Here is a 21,808-nt window from a genome sequence, read left to right as displayed (position 1 = left end):
AACACATCCCATATCTGCAGGAATCTGAATCTAGACTTGGTGACATTGATGTATTTGTAAACACTTGGATTATTTCCACATTTTCAGATGTTAGAACTGCTTTACCTTTCCAAGTCTCAAAAGCTTTCTGCCGCTCCTTTTAACCTTGTCCACCCGTCTGGCGCGGCCTCTGGTGCAGGGGCAGCGGCCCTCACCAGGGCCGGCAGCTCTCTCCCCTCCCTCCCTACCCATCAGATCCTCAGTGCGCCTGCCATGGCTTTACTCACTGCGGCTGCCCTGCTCTTTGGAGCCAAGAATGCATCCTATCTTGTTCTTGCTGCTCGGCATGTCAGCGCTTCCTCTACGAATTTGAAAGACCTATTAGCTGACTGGTCCTTGGAGAGCGACATCATGCTTGGGAGGGTGGAGGGCGCAGGAGGGGAAGGCCCTCTAGGAGGTGGATTGATTCAGTGACTGGGGTAATCTGGATGGGTGTATTGGAGACAGTACTATTGGCACAGGACAGAGCAGAGTTTAGGGCTGCTGTACATAGGGTCTCTATGAGTCGGAAGCGACTCGACGGCACATAACAACAACAACAACAACATTAGCTGACTTGATAGCAAGGAGCAGACCAGAGTTAAGACCTTCAGGCAGCAACATGGCAAGTTAGCAGTGGGTCAAATCACTGTGGACATGATGTATGGACATGAGAGGCATGAAAGGATTGATATGCGAAACATCAGTTCTTGATCCTGATGAGGGCATCTGTTTCAGAGGCTATGGTATTCCTGAATGCCAGAAACTACTCCCCAAGGCTAAGGGTGGAGAAGAACCCCTGCCTGAGGGCTTGTTTTGGCTGCTAGTAACATCACAGATCCCAACTGGACAGATCCCAACAGAGGAACAGGTATCTTGGCTCTCAAAAGAACGGACAAAGAGGGCAGATCTTCCACCCCATGTGGTCACTATGCTGGATAACTTTCCCACCAATCTACACCCCATGTCTCAGCTAAGTGCATCCATTACAGCCCTTAACAGTGAAAGTAACTTTGCCCGAGCATACGCAGAGGCTATCAACCGAGCCAAGTACTGGGAGTATATCTACGAAGACTGTATGGATCTCATTGCAAAGCCACCTTGTGTTTCAGCAAAGATCTACCGGAACCTCTACCGGGAGGGCAGCAGTATTGGGACCATCGACACTAAGCTGGACTGATCCCACAATTTCACCAACATGTTAGGCTATACTGATGCTCAGTTCACTGAACTCATGCGCTTATACCTTACCATCCACAGTGACCATGAGTGTGGCAATGTAAGTGCACATACTAGCCATCTGGCAGGAAGTGCCCTTTCAGACCCCTACTTGTCCTTTGCAGCTGCCATGAATGGGCTAGCAGGGCCCTTACATGGACTGGCAAATCAGGAAGTGCTTGTCTGGCTGACACAGCTGCAGAAGGAAGTTGGAAAAGATGTTTCAGATGAGAAGTTACGAGACTATATCTGGAACACACTCAACTCTGGATGGGTTGTCCCAGGCTATGGCCATGCAGTACTAAGGAAGACTGATCCAAGATACACCTGTCAGCAAGAGTTTGCTCTGAAACATCTGCCTAGCGATCCAATGTTTAAGTTGGTTGCTCAGCTGCATAAGATTGTGCCCAATGTCCTCTTAGAGCAAGGCAAGGCCAAGAATCCCTGGCCCAAACATAGATGCCCACAGCAATGAGCAGTGTGCTACTCCAGTACTACAGCATGACCGAGATGAATTACTACACAGTCCTGTTTGGGGTGTCACGCGCACTTGGAGTATTGGCACAGCTGATCTGGAGCCTAGCTCTAGGCTTCCCTCTAGAAAGGCCCAAGTCCATGAGCACAGATGGTCTGATAAAGGTTGTGGACTCTGAATCAGGGTAAAATGGGAGCCTAAGACTGGGGGGACTACCAGAAAGTGAGAAAAAAAATTATTTGAGAGGACCTTTAAAGATTTAAGGTTAAATTGTATCTGAGGCACTGATAATAAGTTGAGGTTAAATTATAAATTAAGGCTTTAAAAGAAGAAAAGTGACTGCTCTTCCCCTAACCGGATCCCTTTCCCTACCTTGGATGAGTTGTCCATCAACTATAGAATGACCAGGACTAATGCATGTGATGATCTGAGCTTGGATTCCTGCCATCTCTGGAGTGGGAATCTGGCCCCTTTTCCCCACAAGCTGGTTGCAGAGACTCTGCAGTTACTTTAGAGCTTTTTGTTCTACTCTGTCTAACCCTCAGTATGCCAGCAAACCAGGACTCTGCCCCTTCCATTTCCATAGGAATCATGTGGTTTGTCAACTATATAAAAACTATATTGCCCTCTCCCATGCACATAGACACCTTCAGTAAGACCTGTTGATTAATTGGAAACATTTTTGCAAATTTTTGGCTTTTTCTTTTTTTTGCTACCAGGTGAGCGTAGAAGCCATGGCATTTGTTGTTATTAATGGCTATCAGTGTTTGTTTTGTTTTTTAAAATTATTCCATTAAAATTACGGTCTTGAGGGTCTTTTGTTCCCTACCTTTCAGACTTTCTACCTGCTTTGTCTCAGGCTAAAGACATTCTGGGCCTTCTCTTGGTCCTACTAGCAACCCCTTTCAGCAGGTTGTATATGCCACTAGCTGATGACTGTATCAGTGCTGACTGTAATCGTTTTACTTCCATGGAACATAAGCCACTACTATCCAACATTTTTTTTTAGTATGTGTAGGGCATATAGACCTAGGAATGACCAGGATGATAGCGTCCCAGGAGTCACCTTTTTTATTTTGAGCAGGGACATTATTCAAAATTTGATATGGTCCCCTTTGATTATCAGGTCCTGGGTTTGAGGAATTAAAAATAATAAGCCTCCCTCCCCATCCCTTTTTTATTTATCAAGGTCCTTTTCCTGCCTCTTCCCCAAGAGTTCAGAGTATAGTGCTTATTCTAGGAGCTCCATTTACACAGGTTTTCAGTGACTCTGAGTGCTCTACTGCCTTTTCCTTGAGAAAGGACTGAAACACACTCCTGCTGTGCCCTCTCCCTCCCTCCCAACTCCTGCCTGTGTTTGTGTGGATCCCCAATTCCCAGAAATACACTGTTGAGATGGACACACTGTCTGCAAACCCCTGGGTAACTGTTAAGTCCTGTTGCAGACTTCAGGTTATTCTGTATAAAATGAAAAATAAATGTTTTTATTAACAGTAAAAAAAAGTTTTCTGCCTTTGACAGAGCATAGACTTACCACTTTTTTTTTTAATCTATAGAGCTACATCTTTTTTTTATAGCATTTCTTTGACTTATTATTTTCCTAACAATACTTTAATTCTTTTTTTCTCTGACACGATTTCTAGAAAAAATCCTAGCTCTGGGCCCACAGACCCACTGAGACACTTAGCCTCTTCAGCCTGCTTCTGACTCCAGAAGACAGAAGGCTATTTATTTATGTTCCTTGGGAGAAATGGACTCTGTTTTTTACTATGATGATATCTTTATATTTTTACATTTTTTTTTTCTATAATTATATTTTATTAATTTTCATAAACATTTACAGAGATTTTGGGCTTCCACTCATTCATTGTTGCACTATTCTCTCTACCCTCCTCCCAGTTTGTTCTTGTCCAAATGCCACAGTGCTTGTCAAAGCCAGTTCTGATTAATCTTATTTGTCAGTGTATCCTTTGCCATTCCCTATCACTCCTCCCTGAGAGAGACTTCACCCTGAGTCATAAGGAAAAGGGGACGGCATATTCTCTTAGCTACTTCCTGCTGAAAAGGGACGCTGTGGGTTTCAGGGTGAAGATCTTCTCTCACTACTCTAAAGGGCCCCTTTGGTAGTAGGAAACACATAGACTATTATGTAGATTGATTTTGGAATTCAGATGCACTCTTATTGATTGTGCTTGGCTGTACATGTACATATCCTTCAAGATGTATCATGGGGGTGTTGCAACCTAGAAGACACAAATTTGACTAACAAGTTATAAGTACATGAGTCCAAAAATTATGGAAAAGTAAAAGAAAAGATTCTTTCATTGTTTTACAAACCCTCCCCCAGGTCCCCTCCACCATGCAGCCCTCGCTCTAGTCTCCTGTGATGACAGAAATACCCAGTTACATCTCTCTTTTAGACGGTTCTCTCCCTCCTCTGTTTCAGTGCAGTATACATTATTGAACCCATCTTACTCAGTGTCTCCCCAACCCCAAGGACAGTCACATTCTACAACAGTGGCATCATGTAATATTTGTCCTTTTGTGACTGGGATATTTCACTCAGCATAATGTTCTCCAGAGTCAACCATTTTGAATAATATTGCATGAGTTCCTTGTTTTTTAATGCAGCGTAGTATTCCATTGTGCGAATATATCACAGCTTCTCTAGCCATTCGTTTGTTGATAGGCACTTAGGTTGTTTCCAACTCCTTGCTATTGTGAACAAAGCTGCAATAAACATGGGTGTGCATATATCTGCTTGGATGTCAGCTATGGTCTCTTCAGGGTATATTCCCAGTAGTGGAATTGCTGGGTCAAATGGTATCTCTATTTGCAACTTTTTGAGAAAGCACCATACTGCTTTCCACAGGGGTTGCACCATTTTACACTCCCACCAACAGTGAATCAGGGTTCCAGTTTCTCCACAACCTCGCCAGCATTTGTTGCTTGCTGTTCTGTTAAATTTTGCTATTTTGACTGGGGTGAAATGATATCTCATAGTTGTTTTATATATTTTTACATTTTATAACTCTCACTATACATATTTTCAAATGAAAGGAATCTCAAAGAAGAAACTTCTACCACCAACTTGGCCAGAAGTCCCAAACTTTGACTGTATTATGGCAACTCCCGTTTCTGGTTCTCTCTCTGCTGTAATAAAAGAGCTCTACACTTTATCCTATGACCTAAGAAAAGAAAGGAGAGGATTCAAGTGACATGCTCTTGAACAAAAATTGTTTTCACTGATGTCTTTTCCTTCTCCATCATCAGACGCAGAAGAAGCAGTCATTACAGTGTGACATATATTAAAAGGAAAGTTCTAGGATGATTTCTGGTTTTCATCACTCTTAAAAAGTAGTTCTGCAAGGGAGCTCTGGTGGCCTAGTGGTAAGGAGCTGCAACTACAATTCCAGAGGCGCACGGTTCGAATCCACTAGATGCTCTGCTGGAGAAGGAGGGACAATCTCCTCCTGTACCAGTCAGATCTAATTTGATGGTACACTCACACAAAAATAATTAAAAAAAATTAAAAAATATTTAAAAAATAAAATAAAAAAGTAGTTCTGCAACAAAGTTATGGAGCACTAAGGTACAAATAATAAATAGGTCAGGTGGACTTTCAGGATGTGTGGTTCTTACTAACCTCACACTCACCCAGATATCATATGGGTTCCATCAATAGGTGGGGTTCCACAAATAATAGAATAGCAGCTGAATCCAAAACAACCCCCCCCCCGACAGCTCCACAGGTTGCATCATGGGATCTTATCCATAAAAAAACTATTCCTTCTCTAATCTTTTATACAAGTCACAGGCATTAAGGTGGACAATCTGATCCACATCTTCAATCTCTGTTATTGTTAGGTGCTGTTGAATTGGGGATGATTCATAGCAACCCTCTGAACAACAGATCCTGTCCTGTCCTGTACCATCCTCATAATCTCGGACTCACTTGAACCCATTGCTGCAGTCATTGGGTCAAGCCACCTGGTTGATGAACTTCCTCTCCTTTGCTGACTCTCCACCTTTCCAAGCATGATATCTCGAAGCAAGAAATACTGGTTTCTCCTAGCAACATGCCCAGAGTATGTGAGATGAAACTTCATCATCTTTGCCTCCAAGGAGCGCTCTATCTGTACCTTCTCCACGACATATCTGTTTCTTCTGTTGGCATCCCCTGTGATATTCAGTACTCTCCTCCAACACCATGGCTCAAAGATATCAATTCTTCTATTTCCAATCATATCCTCCTGAAAATAGAGGGAGCAGACAGGCTTCTCAATAACAGGTGCAGCAGAGGGTGGAGCGGATCTCACGTCCTTTAGATCTTTCTCCACTTCTTGGGTCTTGATGGCCTGTGGGTTTGAACTTCTCAATAGACAAAGGTTTGCCTGGCTCTGCTTCTGGTATTAAAAGCAGAATGCAAGCATATGCTGATAGAAAGTTCATCCTGTAAAATGAAGCATTCAGATAGAGAGAAGGAAGATGTCATAATACCAGGCAAGGGAGCTCCAGGAGATAAAGACATAAAATTTCAGTCAACTGGGTGCATCACAATTATATTGATTTTCCAATCCAGTCATACACAGCAACAACAACAACAATAAAACTGCAAACTCTTTTTAAGCACGGCCAGTGAATTAGGGAAAGGAATCCTGGTGTCATGACGCCTAACACATTGGGCTGCTAACCGAAAGCAGCATCTGGTCCACAGGAGATAGATGGGCCACCTCTACCCAAAATTATTTGCAACCTTGAAAACAAAATGTTATTGTAGTTGTGAGCCATTACATTGGAACTGACTCTTAGCTGACCCTCCACTGGGTCTTCAGAGGCAGTAAATCACATAGGAGATTGCCCTTCTCTCATGGAGCAACTGGGATTTGAACTATGTGCCTTTAGTATTGCAGCACAACTACTTACCTACCACTTGGCCACCTGAGCTCCCTTGGAAACCCAACAGAAGGTCACTGTGAGTCAGAATTAATTAGACAACAGTAACTTATAAAACAACTATGAGATATCATCTCACCCCAGTCAGAACAGCAAAATTTGACAGAACAGCAAGCAACAAATGCTGGTGAGGTTGTGGAGAATCTGGAATCCTTATTCACTGTTGGTTGGAGTGTAAAATGGTGCAACCACTGTGGAAGGTGGTATGGCGCTTTCTCAAAAAGTTGCAAATAGAGATACCATTTGATCCGGCAATTCCAAAGGAATATACCCCAAAGAGACCAGAACTGCCACCCAAGCAGATGTATGGACACCCATGTTTATTGGGGCTTTGTTCACAATAGCAAGGAATTGGAAACAACCTAAGTACCCATCAACAAATGAATATCCAGATAGAGAAGCTCTGGTATATTCACACAACGGAATAGTATGCTGCATTGAAAAACAAGCAATATTATTCAAATTGGGTGACCCTGGAGGACATTATGCTGAGTGAAGTATCTCAGTCACAGAAGGACAAATACTGCATGGTGCCACTGTTGTAAAACAGGACTGACCTCGGGGTTGGGGGGAGACTGAGAAAGATGGGTTCAATAATGTATACTGCATTGAAACAGATGAGGGAGAAAACTGTTTAAAAGGGATATGTGTAAGCACAATTGATAACAGTGCATCTAAATTCCGAAATCAACCTCCACAATAGTCTACGTATTTCCTATTGCCAAAGGGGCCCTTTAGAGTAGTGAGAGAAGATCTTCACCCTGAAACCTACAGCATCCCTTTTCAGCAGGAAGTAGCTAAGAGAATACGCCATCCCCTTTTCCTTATGACTCAGGGTGAAGTCTCTCTCAGGGAGGAGTGATTGGGAATGGCAAAGGATACACTGACAAAGGAGATTAATCAGAACTGGCTTTCACAAGCGCTGTGGCAATTGGACAATTAAAACAGACTTCCAAGGGGGGAAAAAAAAAGAGGAATGAACTGGGGGGAAGGGTAGAGAAAATAGTGTAACAATGAATGAATGGAAATCCAAAATCTCTGTAAATGTTCATTAAAATTAATAAAATTTAATAAAAATTTAAAAAAAGGGATATGTGATTAGGTATTTTTGCCATGATGGGAGTTCAGAGAGAAGGCTGCATAGTGGAGTGGACCTGGGGGAGGGTTTGTAAAAAATGAAAAATTTTTTTCTTTTACTTTTCTTGTACTGGGGGGGAGGGTTGGGAGGGGAGAAAAGTGCAACAATGAATGAATGGAAATCCAAAGTCTCTGTAAATTTTCACTGAAATTTATAACAATAAAAAAGAAAACAACAAAAATAATGGTGAGTTATTTGGTTTATTAGGGAAGGAACCCTGGTACTGTAGTGACTGAAGCATTTGGCCATTAACTGTAAGGTCAAGGGTTTGAACCCACCAGCTATTCTGCAGGATGTGATAGTCTGTTTCTGTGCCAACTACAGCCTTGGGAACCTTTCGGGTCGGTTGTACTTTATTCTGGAGAGTCATTCTGAGTCAGAACCTCCTTGATGGGAGTGAACTGGGTCTGATGAGTTTGCTGCTTTTTTGTTTGGTTTTTTTTATTTTATTTTATTTTTGTGTGAGTGTACCATCAAATCAGATCTGACTGGTACAGGAGGAGATTGTCCCTCCTTCCCCGGCAGAGCATCTGGTGGATTTGAACGGTGCACCTCTGGGATTGTAGTTGCAGCTCCTTGCCACTAGGCCACCAGAGCTTCCCTATGAGTTTGCTGTTTTAGGTTTGAGGCCCACGACCTCTGAAATGTGACATGGAGAAGCTGTTGGGCCTAGACTAGTCACAACAGTGACCTTTTCTGCAAGACAAACTAATATCCACCCTTTCTTTTCCAGAGAGAAAGCTGAGACACCTGGTGACCATCGCCACCAAGACTTTCCTCCGCCCCCACAAGCTCAGGACCCTGCTCCAGAGCATTCGCCAGTACTACCCTGACTTGACTGTGATTGTGGCCGATGACGGCAAAGAGCCCCTGAAAATCAATGACAGTCACGTGGAATATTACACTATGCCTTTTGGGAAGGTACATTTCTCTGAGGTCACAGAGTCAAGTTGTCTCCTGAATAGGTCCGTTTTTCCAAGGAGGCAGGGTCCTGGAATGGGAGGAGATGAAAAGCCCCTCCAAGTCCCTCTGCTGACTCTGGATTCACAGAGAAATCTCATCACCTTCCAATTTCTGCATTAATGGGGTAGCTCACCTAGTCTTTCCTCATATAGAAATTGAGATCCAAGTAGGTAATTTGAAATGTCTAGGTTCCAAAATTTCCTAGCCAGTCTAATTTCACAGCATAAAAGCCTTGCTGTGAATCCCAAACCCAGTGATTCCACCCAAGTGGAAGCGGAGTAAACCTCTCTTTCTCTGCCTCTCTCTCTTCCTATTTCTCTCTCTTTTTTCTTCTCTTACAGTCTTCCTTACATACACATACATTTTCTTCAAGCAAACAGGAAGAAATGGATAAATCAGAACTTTGAACTATTACATTATCTTAAAATCACCTGGGAATCTTTTGAAAATGAAATCCTCAGCACGGGGGTCCAACCAGAATGAAACTATTTGAAACCTGGGGGATGTATCAGAATGCCACACACCCTGCCCCCCCCCAAAAAAAAACATCTTTCAGGTAACATAACAGGAGATGGAAGGAAAGCCACAGAAATGCTATCTGATGAAAAAGAACTTAAATCCATTTATATTGGTCTTCAAAGCAAGGACTTTCTAGTCTTTCTTTGTATTTGCTTCTCAGAGCCTCTGCCTAAAAGGAGTATTGGTGAAATGTAGTTCCTACAAGAAAAAATATTAAATTCTGAATGACTTTTTTCAGCTGAAGATAAAGTCACCAACACTGAATAGAAAATCATTGGCAGTCCCCCTCAAGTGACACCCAGGGCACATGCCATCCCCTTAGATGCCCCTCTGCACTTTTTTTCTTCATATTCCCGTTAAGGCATGGACAGACTCCTTTAACCCAATGCTTCTCAACCAGGGCTTCAGACTGGTTCATTCCAGTTTGGCTCTCAGCTGAAAATTTGCATTTCCACTCCTGATAGGCTGCATCAGAATCTACATTTTAACAAGATCCTCAGGTGATTTGTAAGTATATCAAAGAACCAGGTGGGGTTCTATAAAAATCTCTTGGAGATCTTGGTAAAACGTAGGTTACGGTTCTGTGTACTTAAGGTGTAAAGGTGAAATCTCACCCAGGTATCAAATTGAAATTAAATGGTGCAAAGCCCTATTCTCAGCCTCATTGAACACTGGGTTTATCTGGGAGGTTGGGGAGGGGGGGCGGATCTTTGTGTTTCCATCCCACCTCACACACAGATCTGATTTAATTGATCTGGGTGTAGCCTAGATGTTAGAAATTTGGCTGTTCAAATCCACCAACGGCATCTTGGAAGAAAGATAAGGCTTTTAATTTGTTATTGTTGTTGATAGATGCTATTGAACCAGCTACAACTAGTTGTGACCATATTGACGACAGATCTGAACCTTACGCTATCCAGCACCATCCTCAGGGTCTCTGATATATATGCTTGAAGATCCTGTTGTCACAGTCACTGTGTCAGTTCATCTTGTTGAAAGACTCCCTCTCATCCTCTGACCACCCACCTTTCCCAGCATGATGTCATTTTCTAAGGACTAACTCCTCCTGACAACATGCTTTACAGCCTTGGGAACCCCACAGGCCAATTCTCTTCTGTCCTACAAAGTTCCTATGAGTCTAAATTGATTTGATGGCAGTGGATTGGGTTTGGTTTGGGGCAGGTGACTCTGATATGTAGCCAGGGGTGGTGATCGCTGGTTTAACTTCATTCTCATCTACAGGGCTGGTTTGCTGGTAGGAACCTGGCTATATCTCAGGTCGTGACCAAATATGTACTCTGGGTGGACGATGACTTTCTCTTCACCAGTGAGACCAAGATTGAAGTGCTGCTGGATGTCCTGGAGAAAACAACACTAGACGTGGTAAGGGAGATTCTCTAGAGTAAGCAGAAGCACCCAGCAGGCCCAGCACTAGGACGCACAACAGTACATGTAATCCCCGGGCTACCAAACCATCTAACTTTACTTGTGGTTGTTATGTGCCATTGAGTCACTTATGACTTATAGTGACCCTATGTACAATAGTTCTGAAGTCAGTCCTGTCCCGAGCCAGTCTCACTGACTCCAACACACCCCATTGCCTCAGTTACTGTGTCAATCCGTCCCATCCGGGGCCTTCTTTTTCTGTGCTATCCATCCAACCTTCTGAGCATGATGCCTTTCCCAAATGACCAGTCCCTCCTGGCCACATGCCCAAAGTATGTGTGATAGGGGTTCAAAATCCTAGCCTCCAAGGAGAAACTTGATTTCACCCTCTCCAAGACAGACTTATTTGTTTTCTTTGTAGTCCATGGCATGTTCAAGACTCTTCTCCAGCACCACAACTCAAAGGCATCAATTCTTCTTCTGTCATCCTTAGTCATTGTCCAGTTGTCTGTTACATAGCAAGTAATTGCAAAGACAATGGCCTGGATCAGGTGCACTTTAGGCTCTAGACTGAAATAATGTCTTCTCAGTATTTTGGAGAGGTCCTTGACAGAAGATTTTCCCAATGCAATTTGTCTTTCATTTCCCCGACTACTGGTGCCAAGAATGTTAATTGTGGAGCAAAGCAAGCCAAAATTGTTAACAACCTCAATCTTTTCTCTGTCTATCATGGTGCTGCCAATTAGCAAAGTGAATATTTGTCTTCTTGATTTTGAGCTTTAATCCATATTGAAGACTATAGTCCTTGACCTTCTGCAGCAAGTGCTTCAGATCCTCCTCGGTTTTAGCAAGAAAGGTTGTGTCATCTGCATAACCTAGGTTGTTGATGAGTCTTCCTCCAATCCTGATGCCACATTCCTCCTTATAAAGCCCAGCTACCCAAATCTTTTCAGAACACATCCCTGTTTCAATACTTTAATGATATGATATTAATTTTTTTCCTTTTTTTGTAATTTTAATGAAAATTTACAGTAAAGTTGGATTTTCATTCTTTCATGGTTGTACATTGTTCCTCCTTACCCCCTAGTTCACTTTAAATATATATTTTTTTTTCATTCATCATTGCATGTAATATTAAAATATTATATAAATGTGCCCTCACTTTGAAACAATTGAACCAACCTCTACTTGGAAACAAATTCATCATCACTGTCATCTCCACTTGTTGCATCTGTAGATCTAAATCATTGAACTGTTTGAGACTTTTCTTGCATTAAATATCCCCTCACCTCCAACAAACAAAACCCAACCTGCCATTAAGTCAGTTCAATTCATAAAGTAAGGCTACAAATAAGAACCCCATGTATCTGTTCTGATTTACCCACAAACCCGAAGGCTTACTGAGACTTAAGACACTCTTACGAATGGCTCTCTTTCTGACCTGGGGGCTTGATTGTATCAGAGGTATAATTTAAAATGTAGCTATCAAAAGGGTGTTATTCTTACTGTAATTGAGGTGTCATCCAGTAAGTCTGGCTGCAAGAGAGTATCACATCTATGCTCTTTAATGAGGATTTATCTGACCACTGGGTAGGTAGGTGGCAGTGTGCTTGGAAACGTGTTCCAGTTTAAGCTGTTGCTGGAAAAGAGTGAGAATGGGGATTGTATTCACCGGAGAACAGGATCCTTCCAGCGTCTCGACGGCTTCCCCAACTGTGTGGTGACAAGTGGTGTTGTCAACTTCTTCCTGGCCCACACTGAAAGACTCCAAAGAGTTGGCTTTGATCCTCGCCTACAAAGAGTGGCTCACTCAGGTGAGGAGGTTGGAAGAATGAAGGAGGGAGCTGGGCTGTGAATTCAGGAGGTTAATTCCGAGTGCCAGGCCTTACTGATGAGGAGGTTTTTTTTCTTAGCAACAGTAGGTTTCTTTTTCACCCCAAACTGAGGGAGCTCATAGTCTCTCTTGCCTCATCCTTTACTCTCATAGACATCTGTCTATCCCGTAAGCTGTCTTTGACTATCTGAGAAATGTTTTCCCTTTCTCTCCATACATCTCAGTCTTTTCCATCTTTACCTACTCTGCTTCGTTGTCTCTTTTCCCTGAAATCTTTGTTGTTGTTGTTGTGTGCCATCGAGTCAACTCCAATCATAGCGACCCTATGTACAATAGCTCCAAACCCTGTTCTATCGAGTGAATTTCATTGTCTCTGACACACTTACTCCTATTACCCCAGTCACTGAGTCAATCCATCTCATCCAGGGTCCTCCTCTCTTGCATTGTCCTTCCAGCCTTCCAAGTATGATGTCCTTTTCCAAGGTCTGGTCCCTCCTTGCAACATACCCAAAGTACGTCAGACAGAGCTTCAACATCTTTGCCTCCAAGAAGCAGCCTATTTTCACCCTCTCCAAGATGGACTTGTTTGCCCTCTTAGCAGTCCATGGTATATTCAGTACTCTTCTCCAGTACCATTGCAATTCTCTCCTCTCTCATTCCCTTACGCCTGGAGTCCACATCTGTCCACTTGTAAAGCTCATTTGTGTCTCTCTGGTTCTGTGCCTATAGCTCAGCCTGAGATATGAACTTATTTATTTCCTTCCTATCATTAGCAGTTTCCAAGAGTTAAGGGTGTGGATCCTGCCTGAGGCTAGCTCTCCCAGGGTCTCTCCTCTCAGTTCTAGCTCTCTAACTGAAGCTCTCAACTCCTTTTCCTCTTTTTCAACTTCTTCTTTTTCCTTTCAGAGTTCTTTATTGATGGACTGGGGAGCCTGCTTGTGGGGTCCTGCCCTGAAGTGGTTGTAAGTCACCAGCCCCGTTCTCAAGCACAAGACTCAGAGATGGCTGCCCTAGAGAAGACCTACAGCACATTCCGGGCCAACACCTATGACCAGGTCAAGTTCAAATTGGCTCTCCACTACTTCAAGAACCATCTACAGTGCTCCACATAAAAGGTTCAGGGGAAAAGGAAAAGGACTAGACTGCCTGGTTGTGGGTGTGTAAAACAGTGGTTGTCAAGCAAAAAAATGGGCTACAGACCAGTTGGGCATCATAATTGAACCAGCTGGTGGGTGTGGGCAGATGAGACATACACCAGACCTCAGAGCACGCTGAGTTGTATCTTTGATGTTTGCAGGGCACATAAATCACAAGAAAATAAAATGAATCAAGGGATGTGGGTCATTAGAAATGGGCCAATTGCCAACTATGGCAATGAAGAGTGTATTAGTAACAATTGTTATCTTTGTGTGATGCTTTATCACTTTACGAAGCATTTGTACACAGTGTTTCACATCATCTCGTTTGATCTCTCACAAGTGAGTTGAAGTCCACAGTGAGAAGAATGGCTCGTGGGCCCTGGAGGGTTGTTTTACAGATGTTTTATCACAATGCACACAGCACCATCAGCAGCACCGCCACCCGCCCACTTTTATTTGACACTGCCATGTGGACTCAAACAGCGTGAGTAACTCAGGGTCCTTATGCTGGTGAAGTTGCAACCTGGCTCATTTCAGTTCAGTAATAGAATTGGGTGGCCAGAGTCAGCAGATCAGAAAAGGATGTCACCAGGGCCCAGGAAGCTAAAGGCTGTATGGACTAAGCTCGTCCACAGTCTAATGGATGGAAGAAAGAGGAAAAGAGGAAAGCATTGGGAAACCTTCCACCATCGAGAAGGACAAATGTTGTCCCGGCATCAGACATGTTACCACAAAGGCACATTCCAAGATGCCAGGAATGAAATGTGGAACTTGTGCCAAGGTGTGATGAAGAACTGAAATCACTGATGTTTTTAATCCACAGTGTGAGGACAGTGGCAAGTCACAGCCTCCGTGGGACTTGGCACCTGCTGCTCATCACTCCAGAGCCATGTCCTCTCCAGTGCGGAGCTGTCACACGTGGCTGAGGAAGCCTCTTTCTAGACTGTGGGGAGTATGGGTTTTCCAACAGCCCCTTTCAACGTACCTGTGGTTCCAGTGATCATAAAACTATGGAGACTCCTATGGAGGTGACCTCAAGTAGTTCAGGATTTCTGAAAATGTTGGTCGTTTTGCTTTGCCAGATAATACTTTATGAGGTTTTTGGTGAAAGTTTACATAACAAATTAGGTTCTCATTCCGTGATTTCGGTACCAATCATTCAAGTACATTTATTCTGTTTACTGTGGTCAGCATTCCCTTTGTGTTCTCTTTATTCCCATTCCAGTTGTCTACATTTTCTATCCCCTTATCTTTTCATCTTTGCTTTTGAGTCATTGCTGACCTTTTGGCCTCCTGCTGATAGTTTTTAGTTAGGACACTGACCTTCTTGGCCTCATCCTTCATTGTGTGGGCCATTTTGGTAAAATCTCATCTTAGGGGCTGACTGGGCTGGTTCTGAGTGGATCTCACAGGAGGAGTCTCAGGGCGTGCTCTGTTCTTTAATGTTCCAGTTTGTCTGGGGTTTGTTGTTTTGTTTTGCTTTTAAATGAGAACTTGAGTTCAGCTGCACTTTTTCTCCATCCCATGATGTTGTCACTCAGCTCAGAGTGGTCAGTGGTGGTAGCTCGGTACCATCATTCCTGTCTCAGGGTAGATGGGGTGTGGCTTGTACAGATGTGTTTCTTGGCTGGGTTTTCGGTTACCTTCTTACTGTTTTGCTTTTGGAAAGGAGAGCTCTGTAGTCATGTCTTAGACGGCTACTTGGTAGCTCTTATGACCTTACACTCTATTTCACTAGGATGCAGTTCATTGATTTTTTTTAATTTTTCTTTTTCTACTAGTTTATTTGCAGTTTATCATTTTTGTGAACTACTGTGGCTGTTAGGTGCACAGTGACTCCATGTGTAACAGAACAAAGCGTGTCCCAGCCCTGTGCTGGGTGGTGCAATTCTTGTTGAGCTCACTGTTGTAGCCACTGTACCTCTACATCTTGTTGAGAATCTTCCTCTTTTCGAGTGACCCTCTAATTTACCAAGTCTGATGTCTTTCTCCAGGGATGTACCTGCTGATAGCATGTCCACAGTACATGAAACGAAGTCTCGTCATCCTCATGTATAGAGAACATTCTCTCTGGACTGCCTCCAGGACATATTTGTCTGTTCTTCTCCAAGTTCTAATATATTCAATGTTCTTTCTTAGCATCATAATTTAGGGAGCATTGGTGGCCTAGTGGCAAGAAGCTGTTCTGCAATCCTGAAGACACGGGGTTCGAATCCACCAGCTGCTTCAAGTGAGAAGGATGGGCAACCTCCTCCCTGAAAACCTTCCAGAGGGTCAGCTATGGGTCGGTTCCGACTTTATGGTACACAACAACAACAGCATCATAAATCAAATGCATCCATTCTTCTTCTTCAGTCTTCTTTATTCATTATCCAGCTTTTTGTATGCATATGAGATGATTAAAAGTGAGAATGGCTGGGGCCAGGTACATTTAGTCCTTAAAGTTGGATACAACAATTGCTTCTTATCACTTTAAAGAGGTCTTTTGCAGAGGATCTGCCCAGTGCAAGCTGTGTTATGTGAGCTATGTTATGCCAATTGACTGAGTATCCCCATGATACCGTGGGCCTAAACTTTCATATCCAGAAAACCAGTCTTGGGAGGTGCTTGGTGATGTCTGAGTGGTATTTGTGTCTCCGGTGAATAGTGTACTTGCATCACGTATTCACATTTACACATACCTATACCTGCTTCAAAGGAACTCTGAGGGGCTAGTTGGTTAGGCGCTGCTCTGCTAACTGAAGGCTGATAGTTTTAATCTACCAATTGATCTGTGGGAGGAAGACCCAGTCTCCTCTCATAAAGACGGAAATGAATAGAGAGTCACCATGAGTCAGAATTAACCCAATGGCGTTTAGCTTATACTTGTATCTGTTGTCTCCTATGTACGAATCTGGACTTACCCATATAACATGTGCCTGTGTCCGTCCAGATGTGCTCACACACTCACATTTACTTAAGTTGTATTTTGTCAACTGCGTCTACATTTGGTGTCACTTTTTCCATCACCAAAAATATCAAATATCTAGGGTATAAAGTAGGGAGCTCTGGTGGCTTCTTGTTGTTAGGTGCCGTCAAGCAACCCTGTGAACACACAGAGTGAACAACAGAGCTGAACCCTATTCTATGTATGTCAACCTCACATCTTCTGACACACTCAAGCCCACTGCTGTAGTTACTGTCAAATGGTTGAGAGTCTGGGAGTATAGTGGCAAGAAATTGTGCTGCCAATGCAAAGGTCAGCAGTTCAAATCCCACTCATTGCTCTGTAGAAGATGGGCAATCTCCTCCCATGTGATTTACTGCCTCTAAAAATCCACTGGAGTGTCAGCTATGGGTTGGTTCTGACTTGACTGTACACAACAACAATGTCTAAAGTGTACTTATTACCCTCTTCCTCCCCTACACTGGTCTATGTCCATTCTAGGCTTCTTATAAAAGGGGAATCATACAATTTTTACCCTTAAATATTTGACTTCTTTCACTTAGCCTTATGCCCTCCAGACCCATCCATGTTATGTTTCTCAGAAAATCACTGTTCTCTAGGGTTGTATATCCACAGGAGCTTATGAAATATTATACAAAATAGGTGACCCTGGAGGACATTAAGCTGATTGAAACATCTCAATCACAAAAGGACAAATACTGCATAATGCCACTATTATAAAAGATGACTGATATCGGGGTTGGGGAGGAACAAAAAAAAGAGGGGATAAATAATGTACACTGCAGGAAGCTCTTGTGGCCTAGTGGTAAGAAGGTGCACTGCAATCCCAGAGGTATGTGGTTTAAATCCACCAGATGCTCTGCTGGAGAAGGAGGGGCAATCTCCTCCTGTACCAGTCAGATCCAATTTGGCAGTACGCACACACAAAAATTATAAAATAAAATAATAATAATAATAATGTACGCTGCACAGAAACAGGTGAGGGAGAGAACTGTTTAAAAGGGCTATATGATTAGGTATTATTTGCATGACAAGAGTCCAGAATAAGAGCTGCATTGCAAAGTGGACTTGGGGGAGGAGTTATATAACAATGAAATTTTTTTTTTATTTTCAAAGAGAAAAGCAAACTGGAGGGGGGAGGGGCGGGCAGGGAGGAAAATGTGCAACAATGAATGAATGGAAATCCAAGTTCTCTATAAACTTTCATTAAAATCTCAATTAAACAGGAGAGATGCAAATCAAAACAACTATGAGTTATTATCTCACCCCAGTAAGAATAGCAAAATTTAACATAACAGCAAACATCAAATGCTAGTGAGGTTGTGGAGAAACTGGAACCCTTACTCACTGTTGGTGGGAGTGTAAAATGGTGCAACCACTATGGAAGACAGTGTGGCGCTTTCTCAACAAGTTGCAAATAGAAATACCATTTGACCCAGCAATTCCACTACTGGGAATTTACCCTAAAGAAACCAGAACTGCTACCCAAGCAGATATATGCACACCCATGTTTATTGCAGCAATTGTTCACAATAGCAAAGAGCTGGAAACAACCTAAGTGTCCATCAACAAACGAATGGATAGAGAAGCTCTGGTATACTCACATAATGGGATACTATACAGCATTGAAAAATAAGGAACTCATGAAATATTATGCAAAATGGATTAATCCGGAGGACATTATGCTGAGTGAAATATCTCAGTCACAAAAGGACAAATATTGCATAGGGCCATTGTTGTAAAATGGCACTGACATCAGGGTTGTGAGAAGACAGAAAAGGAGGGGAGGAATGATGTATACTGCATTGAAACAGATGAGAGAGAGAACCGTTTAAAAGGGACATATGAATGGGTATTCTTGTCATTACAGAAGTCCAGGGTGAGGACTGCATGGTGGAGTGGACTTGGGGGGAAGGATTGCATAACAATTAAAGTTTTTCTTTTCAAGGAGAGGAGTGAATTAGTGGGGAGGGGGTGGGTGGGGAGAAAGGTGAAACAATGAATGCCTGGAAACCCTAAGTCTCTGTAAACTTTCATTAAAATTAATTTTAAAAAAAACCTCAATTAAAAAAAAGAAATGTGACAATCACTAACCAGGACACTGGGGACTGTATTTGTAACAATCATTGTTTGTTAGTAACATTACTCCATCATGTATGTCATAAAGATTATACTTCAAAAACTTTTACAGTTTAACACGCAAAATCATTTCACATAATAACATCTGCATTTCACACTTAAAAGCTTAGGTGTATAGAAAAACCTCCTTGGATTTTTTGACTCACTATTACCTTTAGATCCAAGCAAGGTCTCCTGTCTGGGTCCTATGCTTTATAGAGAACTCTCTTCTCACAAAGACATGTATTTACTGATGAACTCATAAACCTGTCTCTCAGGGCCCAGTGGTAGCACAATATGAACTGTAACCTATAAAATTTGTGCCTAACTTTGAAGTGGAGGTGGAATTTGAACTGTATAAGTGCTTAAGTAAGAGAAAAAATTAATTTGTCAAATTCTTCCACTCTGATAGCATAAATGCCAGAGAGTCTTGCCTAGTTGTTGTTGTTGTTGTTATGTGCCATTGAGTCACTTGAGACTCATAGTGACACTACGCACAACAGCTCTAAACTCTGCCCTATTTTGAGCCAGTCTAACCATGTCCAACACTCTAACCCCATTATCTCAGCGTGTTAATCCATCTCATCAGGGTCTTCCTCTCCTGTGCTGTCCCTCCACCCTTCCAAGCATGATGTTCTTCTCCAAGGACTAGTCCCCTCCTGGCCACATGTCTAAAGTATGTGAGATGGAACTTCAAAGTCCTTGCCTCCAGGAAGCAACTTGGTTTCATCCTCTCCAGGACAGACCTGTTTGTTTCCTTGGTGGTCCATGGTATGTTTGGTATTCTTCTCCAGCACCACAACTTGAAGGCATTGGTTCTTCTTCTATCATCCTTAGTCACTGTTCAGTTTTCTGATGCATAACAAGGAGTTGTGAAGACCATGACCTGGATCAGGCGCACCTTATTCTCCACACTGGCATTGCTCTTTAGCACTTGCCTAGTACCTAGTGTCTATTCTCTTGCTTTTCTTCCTAATTCAGTTCATTATTCCAAAAGCACTTAAAAAAATAAATATGATATTCTTAATAAATGCTATCATAGCTTAAGAACATTTTAAAATAGTAAACCATTTTTATCTTAATCCCACAGGCTTGGTTTTAATTGTTTTTGGTCAAACATTCTTCTAAGTGGTATAGTACGTATCTGTCCATTTGCTGTACAGAGGTAACTCGTGGTTGCTGTGGTGCTAAAAACTGTGACACTGATGCATCAAATGAGATAATGGTTCCCCATGGTGGACAGTGTTTGGTGGAGCTCCCCGATTAAAACAAGCTTGGAAGCAGGAGTGGCATCCATGTCCAAAATAGCTTGCCTCCGAAACTCTACGAACTTGGAGAAACGATGAAAGTTATACAAGTGTTTGGGTCTTTCATTCATAGGGTTGCTATGAGTCTATGACTTGACGGCACTTAACAACAACAGCAAACCATTGATGTAAATATAGTTAGGTGAGTGTGAGAAGCATTCACTCATTTCACTAGGGAGAAAACTCACTATCAACAACATCAACAATACAAAGTTGATTTTTTGAGGCCAAACATTGTCCCTACAACTCCACACCTTCTACTGGTTCTAAGACCAGATGTCTGGGAGGTTTGGTGGCCTAGTGGCAAGAAGCTGCACTGCAATCCTGAAGGTGCACGATTCTAATCCACCAGATGCTCTATTGGAGAGGGAGAAGCAATCTCCTCCTGTGCTAGTCAGTTCTGATTCAACAATACACACACACATTAGAAAAAATAAAAGGAAGGGAAAAAGGCCAACTGTCTCTTACCCAGTACTCATGACTTCTCTGTAGGGTTAAGTAACTCATTTCAATGGCCACACAGAACTCACAGACAATATTCATGATTATTGAATTTATTAGGATGGTAACAGGTTGTGATTCAAATCAGGAACACTCAAGTATAACTCTTCAATGAAGATAGCCTCTTCTCTGAGGTGCTTATGGGCAGGCTTTAACCCCATCCTCTTGACTTTGGCTACTTACCTCCTCTCCAGCCAAGTCAAGCGTTACCAAGATATGTCAGCTCTGCAAACTTTGTGCCAGTAAACTTACTCAGCTAGTAAACCTAGGCCTATAAATGCTTGGCTCTAGCTCCAAGAGCCAGAAGACTGACCTCCCTCAACAATTGTGTAAGCATTCCCATTTTGGCTGTAAGTATTTGTCTTTCTTGATTTGTAGGCCAGGAACCTACAGCTCTGTTTTACACTATTCTCTGCCACCTCTTTTGCCACCAACACTGCCATCATCTCTGCTGCAGTGTCACCGTGTACTATCCTATGTGTGGTTCATACCTCAAGTTTAAAGTTCAAGCTGCGCTCTCTGGTTATTTCCTCTTGAGGGTAGCAAAATCCCCATTATCTGCCTCTGGCCTGACTTAGTTAAGCTTATCTGGATGATACAAATGAATTCTGCACACATTTTATATATGATACCATGAGAAAGATGCCACTTACTTACAACATTGGTAAGTGACATTTTAAATTTGTATAGGAGCACCGGTGGCCTAGTGGGTGAGGAATTGTGCAGCCAACTCAAAGACAGGCAGTTCAAACCCACCAGCTGCTCTGTGGGAGAAAGATGGGCAATCTCTGTGTGATTTACATCCTCTGAGGATTTGATCATCACCGGAAGGTCAACTATGAGTTGGTTTTAACTCAATGACAGTGAGTTTGAGTTTTTTGAGGCCCAGTCATGTGGTGAGAGTAACAAAGACTTAGCAGAAAAGCCTTAGCAAGTAATCCATTGTACTGCAATATGTATTACTTTAAATTTTTTTATTAGTTCAGCTTTTTAGTAAAGTGGTTGCAAAAGTTTAGTAAAAAAGACCAAATTCCAGAAGGAGGGACAATCTCCTCCTGTACCAGTCAGATCTGATTTGACAGTGCATATACAAAATAATAATTTTTTTTTTACTTCACCAAAGAAGACATTCAGATGGCCAACAAGCACATGAAGAAATGTTTAAAATCTCTAGCTCTAAGAGAGATGCAAATCAAAACAACTATGAGATATCATCCCACCCCAGTCAGAATAGCAAAATTTAACAGAACAGCAAGCAACAAATGCTGGCAAGGTTGTGGAGAAACTGG

The 21,808-nt window shown here is 42.5% G+C and overlaps 1 protein-coding gene and 1 pseudogene across 1 annotated transcript in view; both read left to right on the top strand.

Moving 5' to 3' along the window:
* Positions 1–13,619, top strand: part of B4GALNT2 (beta-1,4-N-acetyl-galactosaminyl transferase 2) — a gene marked incomplete at its 5' end in the record, with an annotated part of 59,142 nt that extends 45,523 nt beyond the window's left edge. Inside the window, 4 exons of the mRNA XM_006889324.1 lie at positions 8,539–8,726; positions 10,530–10,670; positions 12,268–12,487; positions 13,414–13,619. Coding sequence (XP_006889386.1) covers positions 8,539–8,726; positions 10,530–10,670; positions 12,268–12,487; positions 13,414–13,619 — 755 coding nt within the window. The remainder of the gene's footprint in view (positions 1–8,538; positions 8,727–10,529; positions 10,671–12,267; positions 12,488–13,413) is intronic.
* LOC102873642 lies at positions 253–1,899 on the top strand (annotated as a pseudogene).
* Positions 13,620–21,808: the final 8,189 nt, after the last annotated feature.

This window comes from Elephantulus edwardii, unplaced genomic scaffold, assembly GCF_000299155.1.
Source record: "Elephantulus edwardii isolate Elephantulus edwardi_28Jun2011 unplaced genomic scaffold, EleEdw1.0 scaffold00077, whole genome shotgun sequence".
NCBI classification, from domain to species: Eukaryota; Metazoa; Chordata; class Mammalia; order Macroscelidea; family Macroscelididae; genus Elephantulus; species Elephantulus edwardii.
This window is presented reverse-complemented; position numbering and strand designations above follow the sequence as displayed.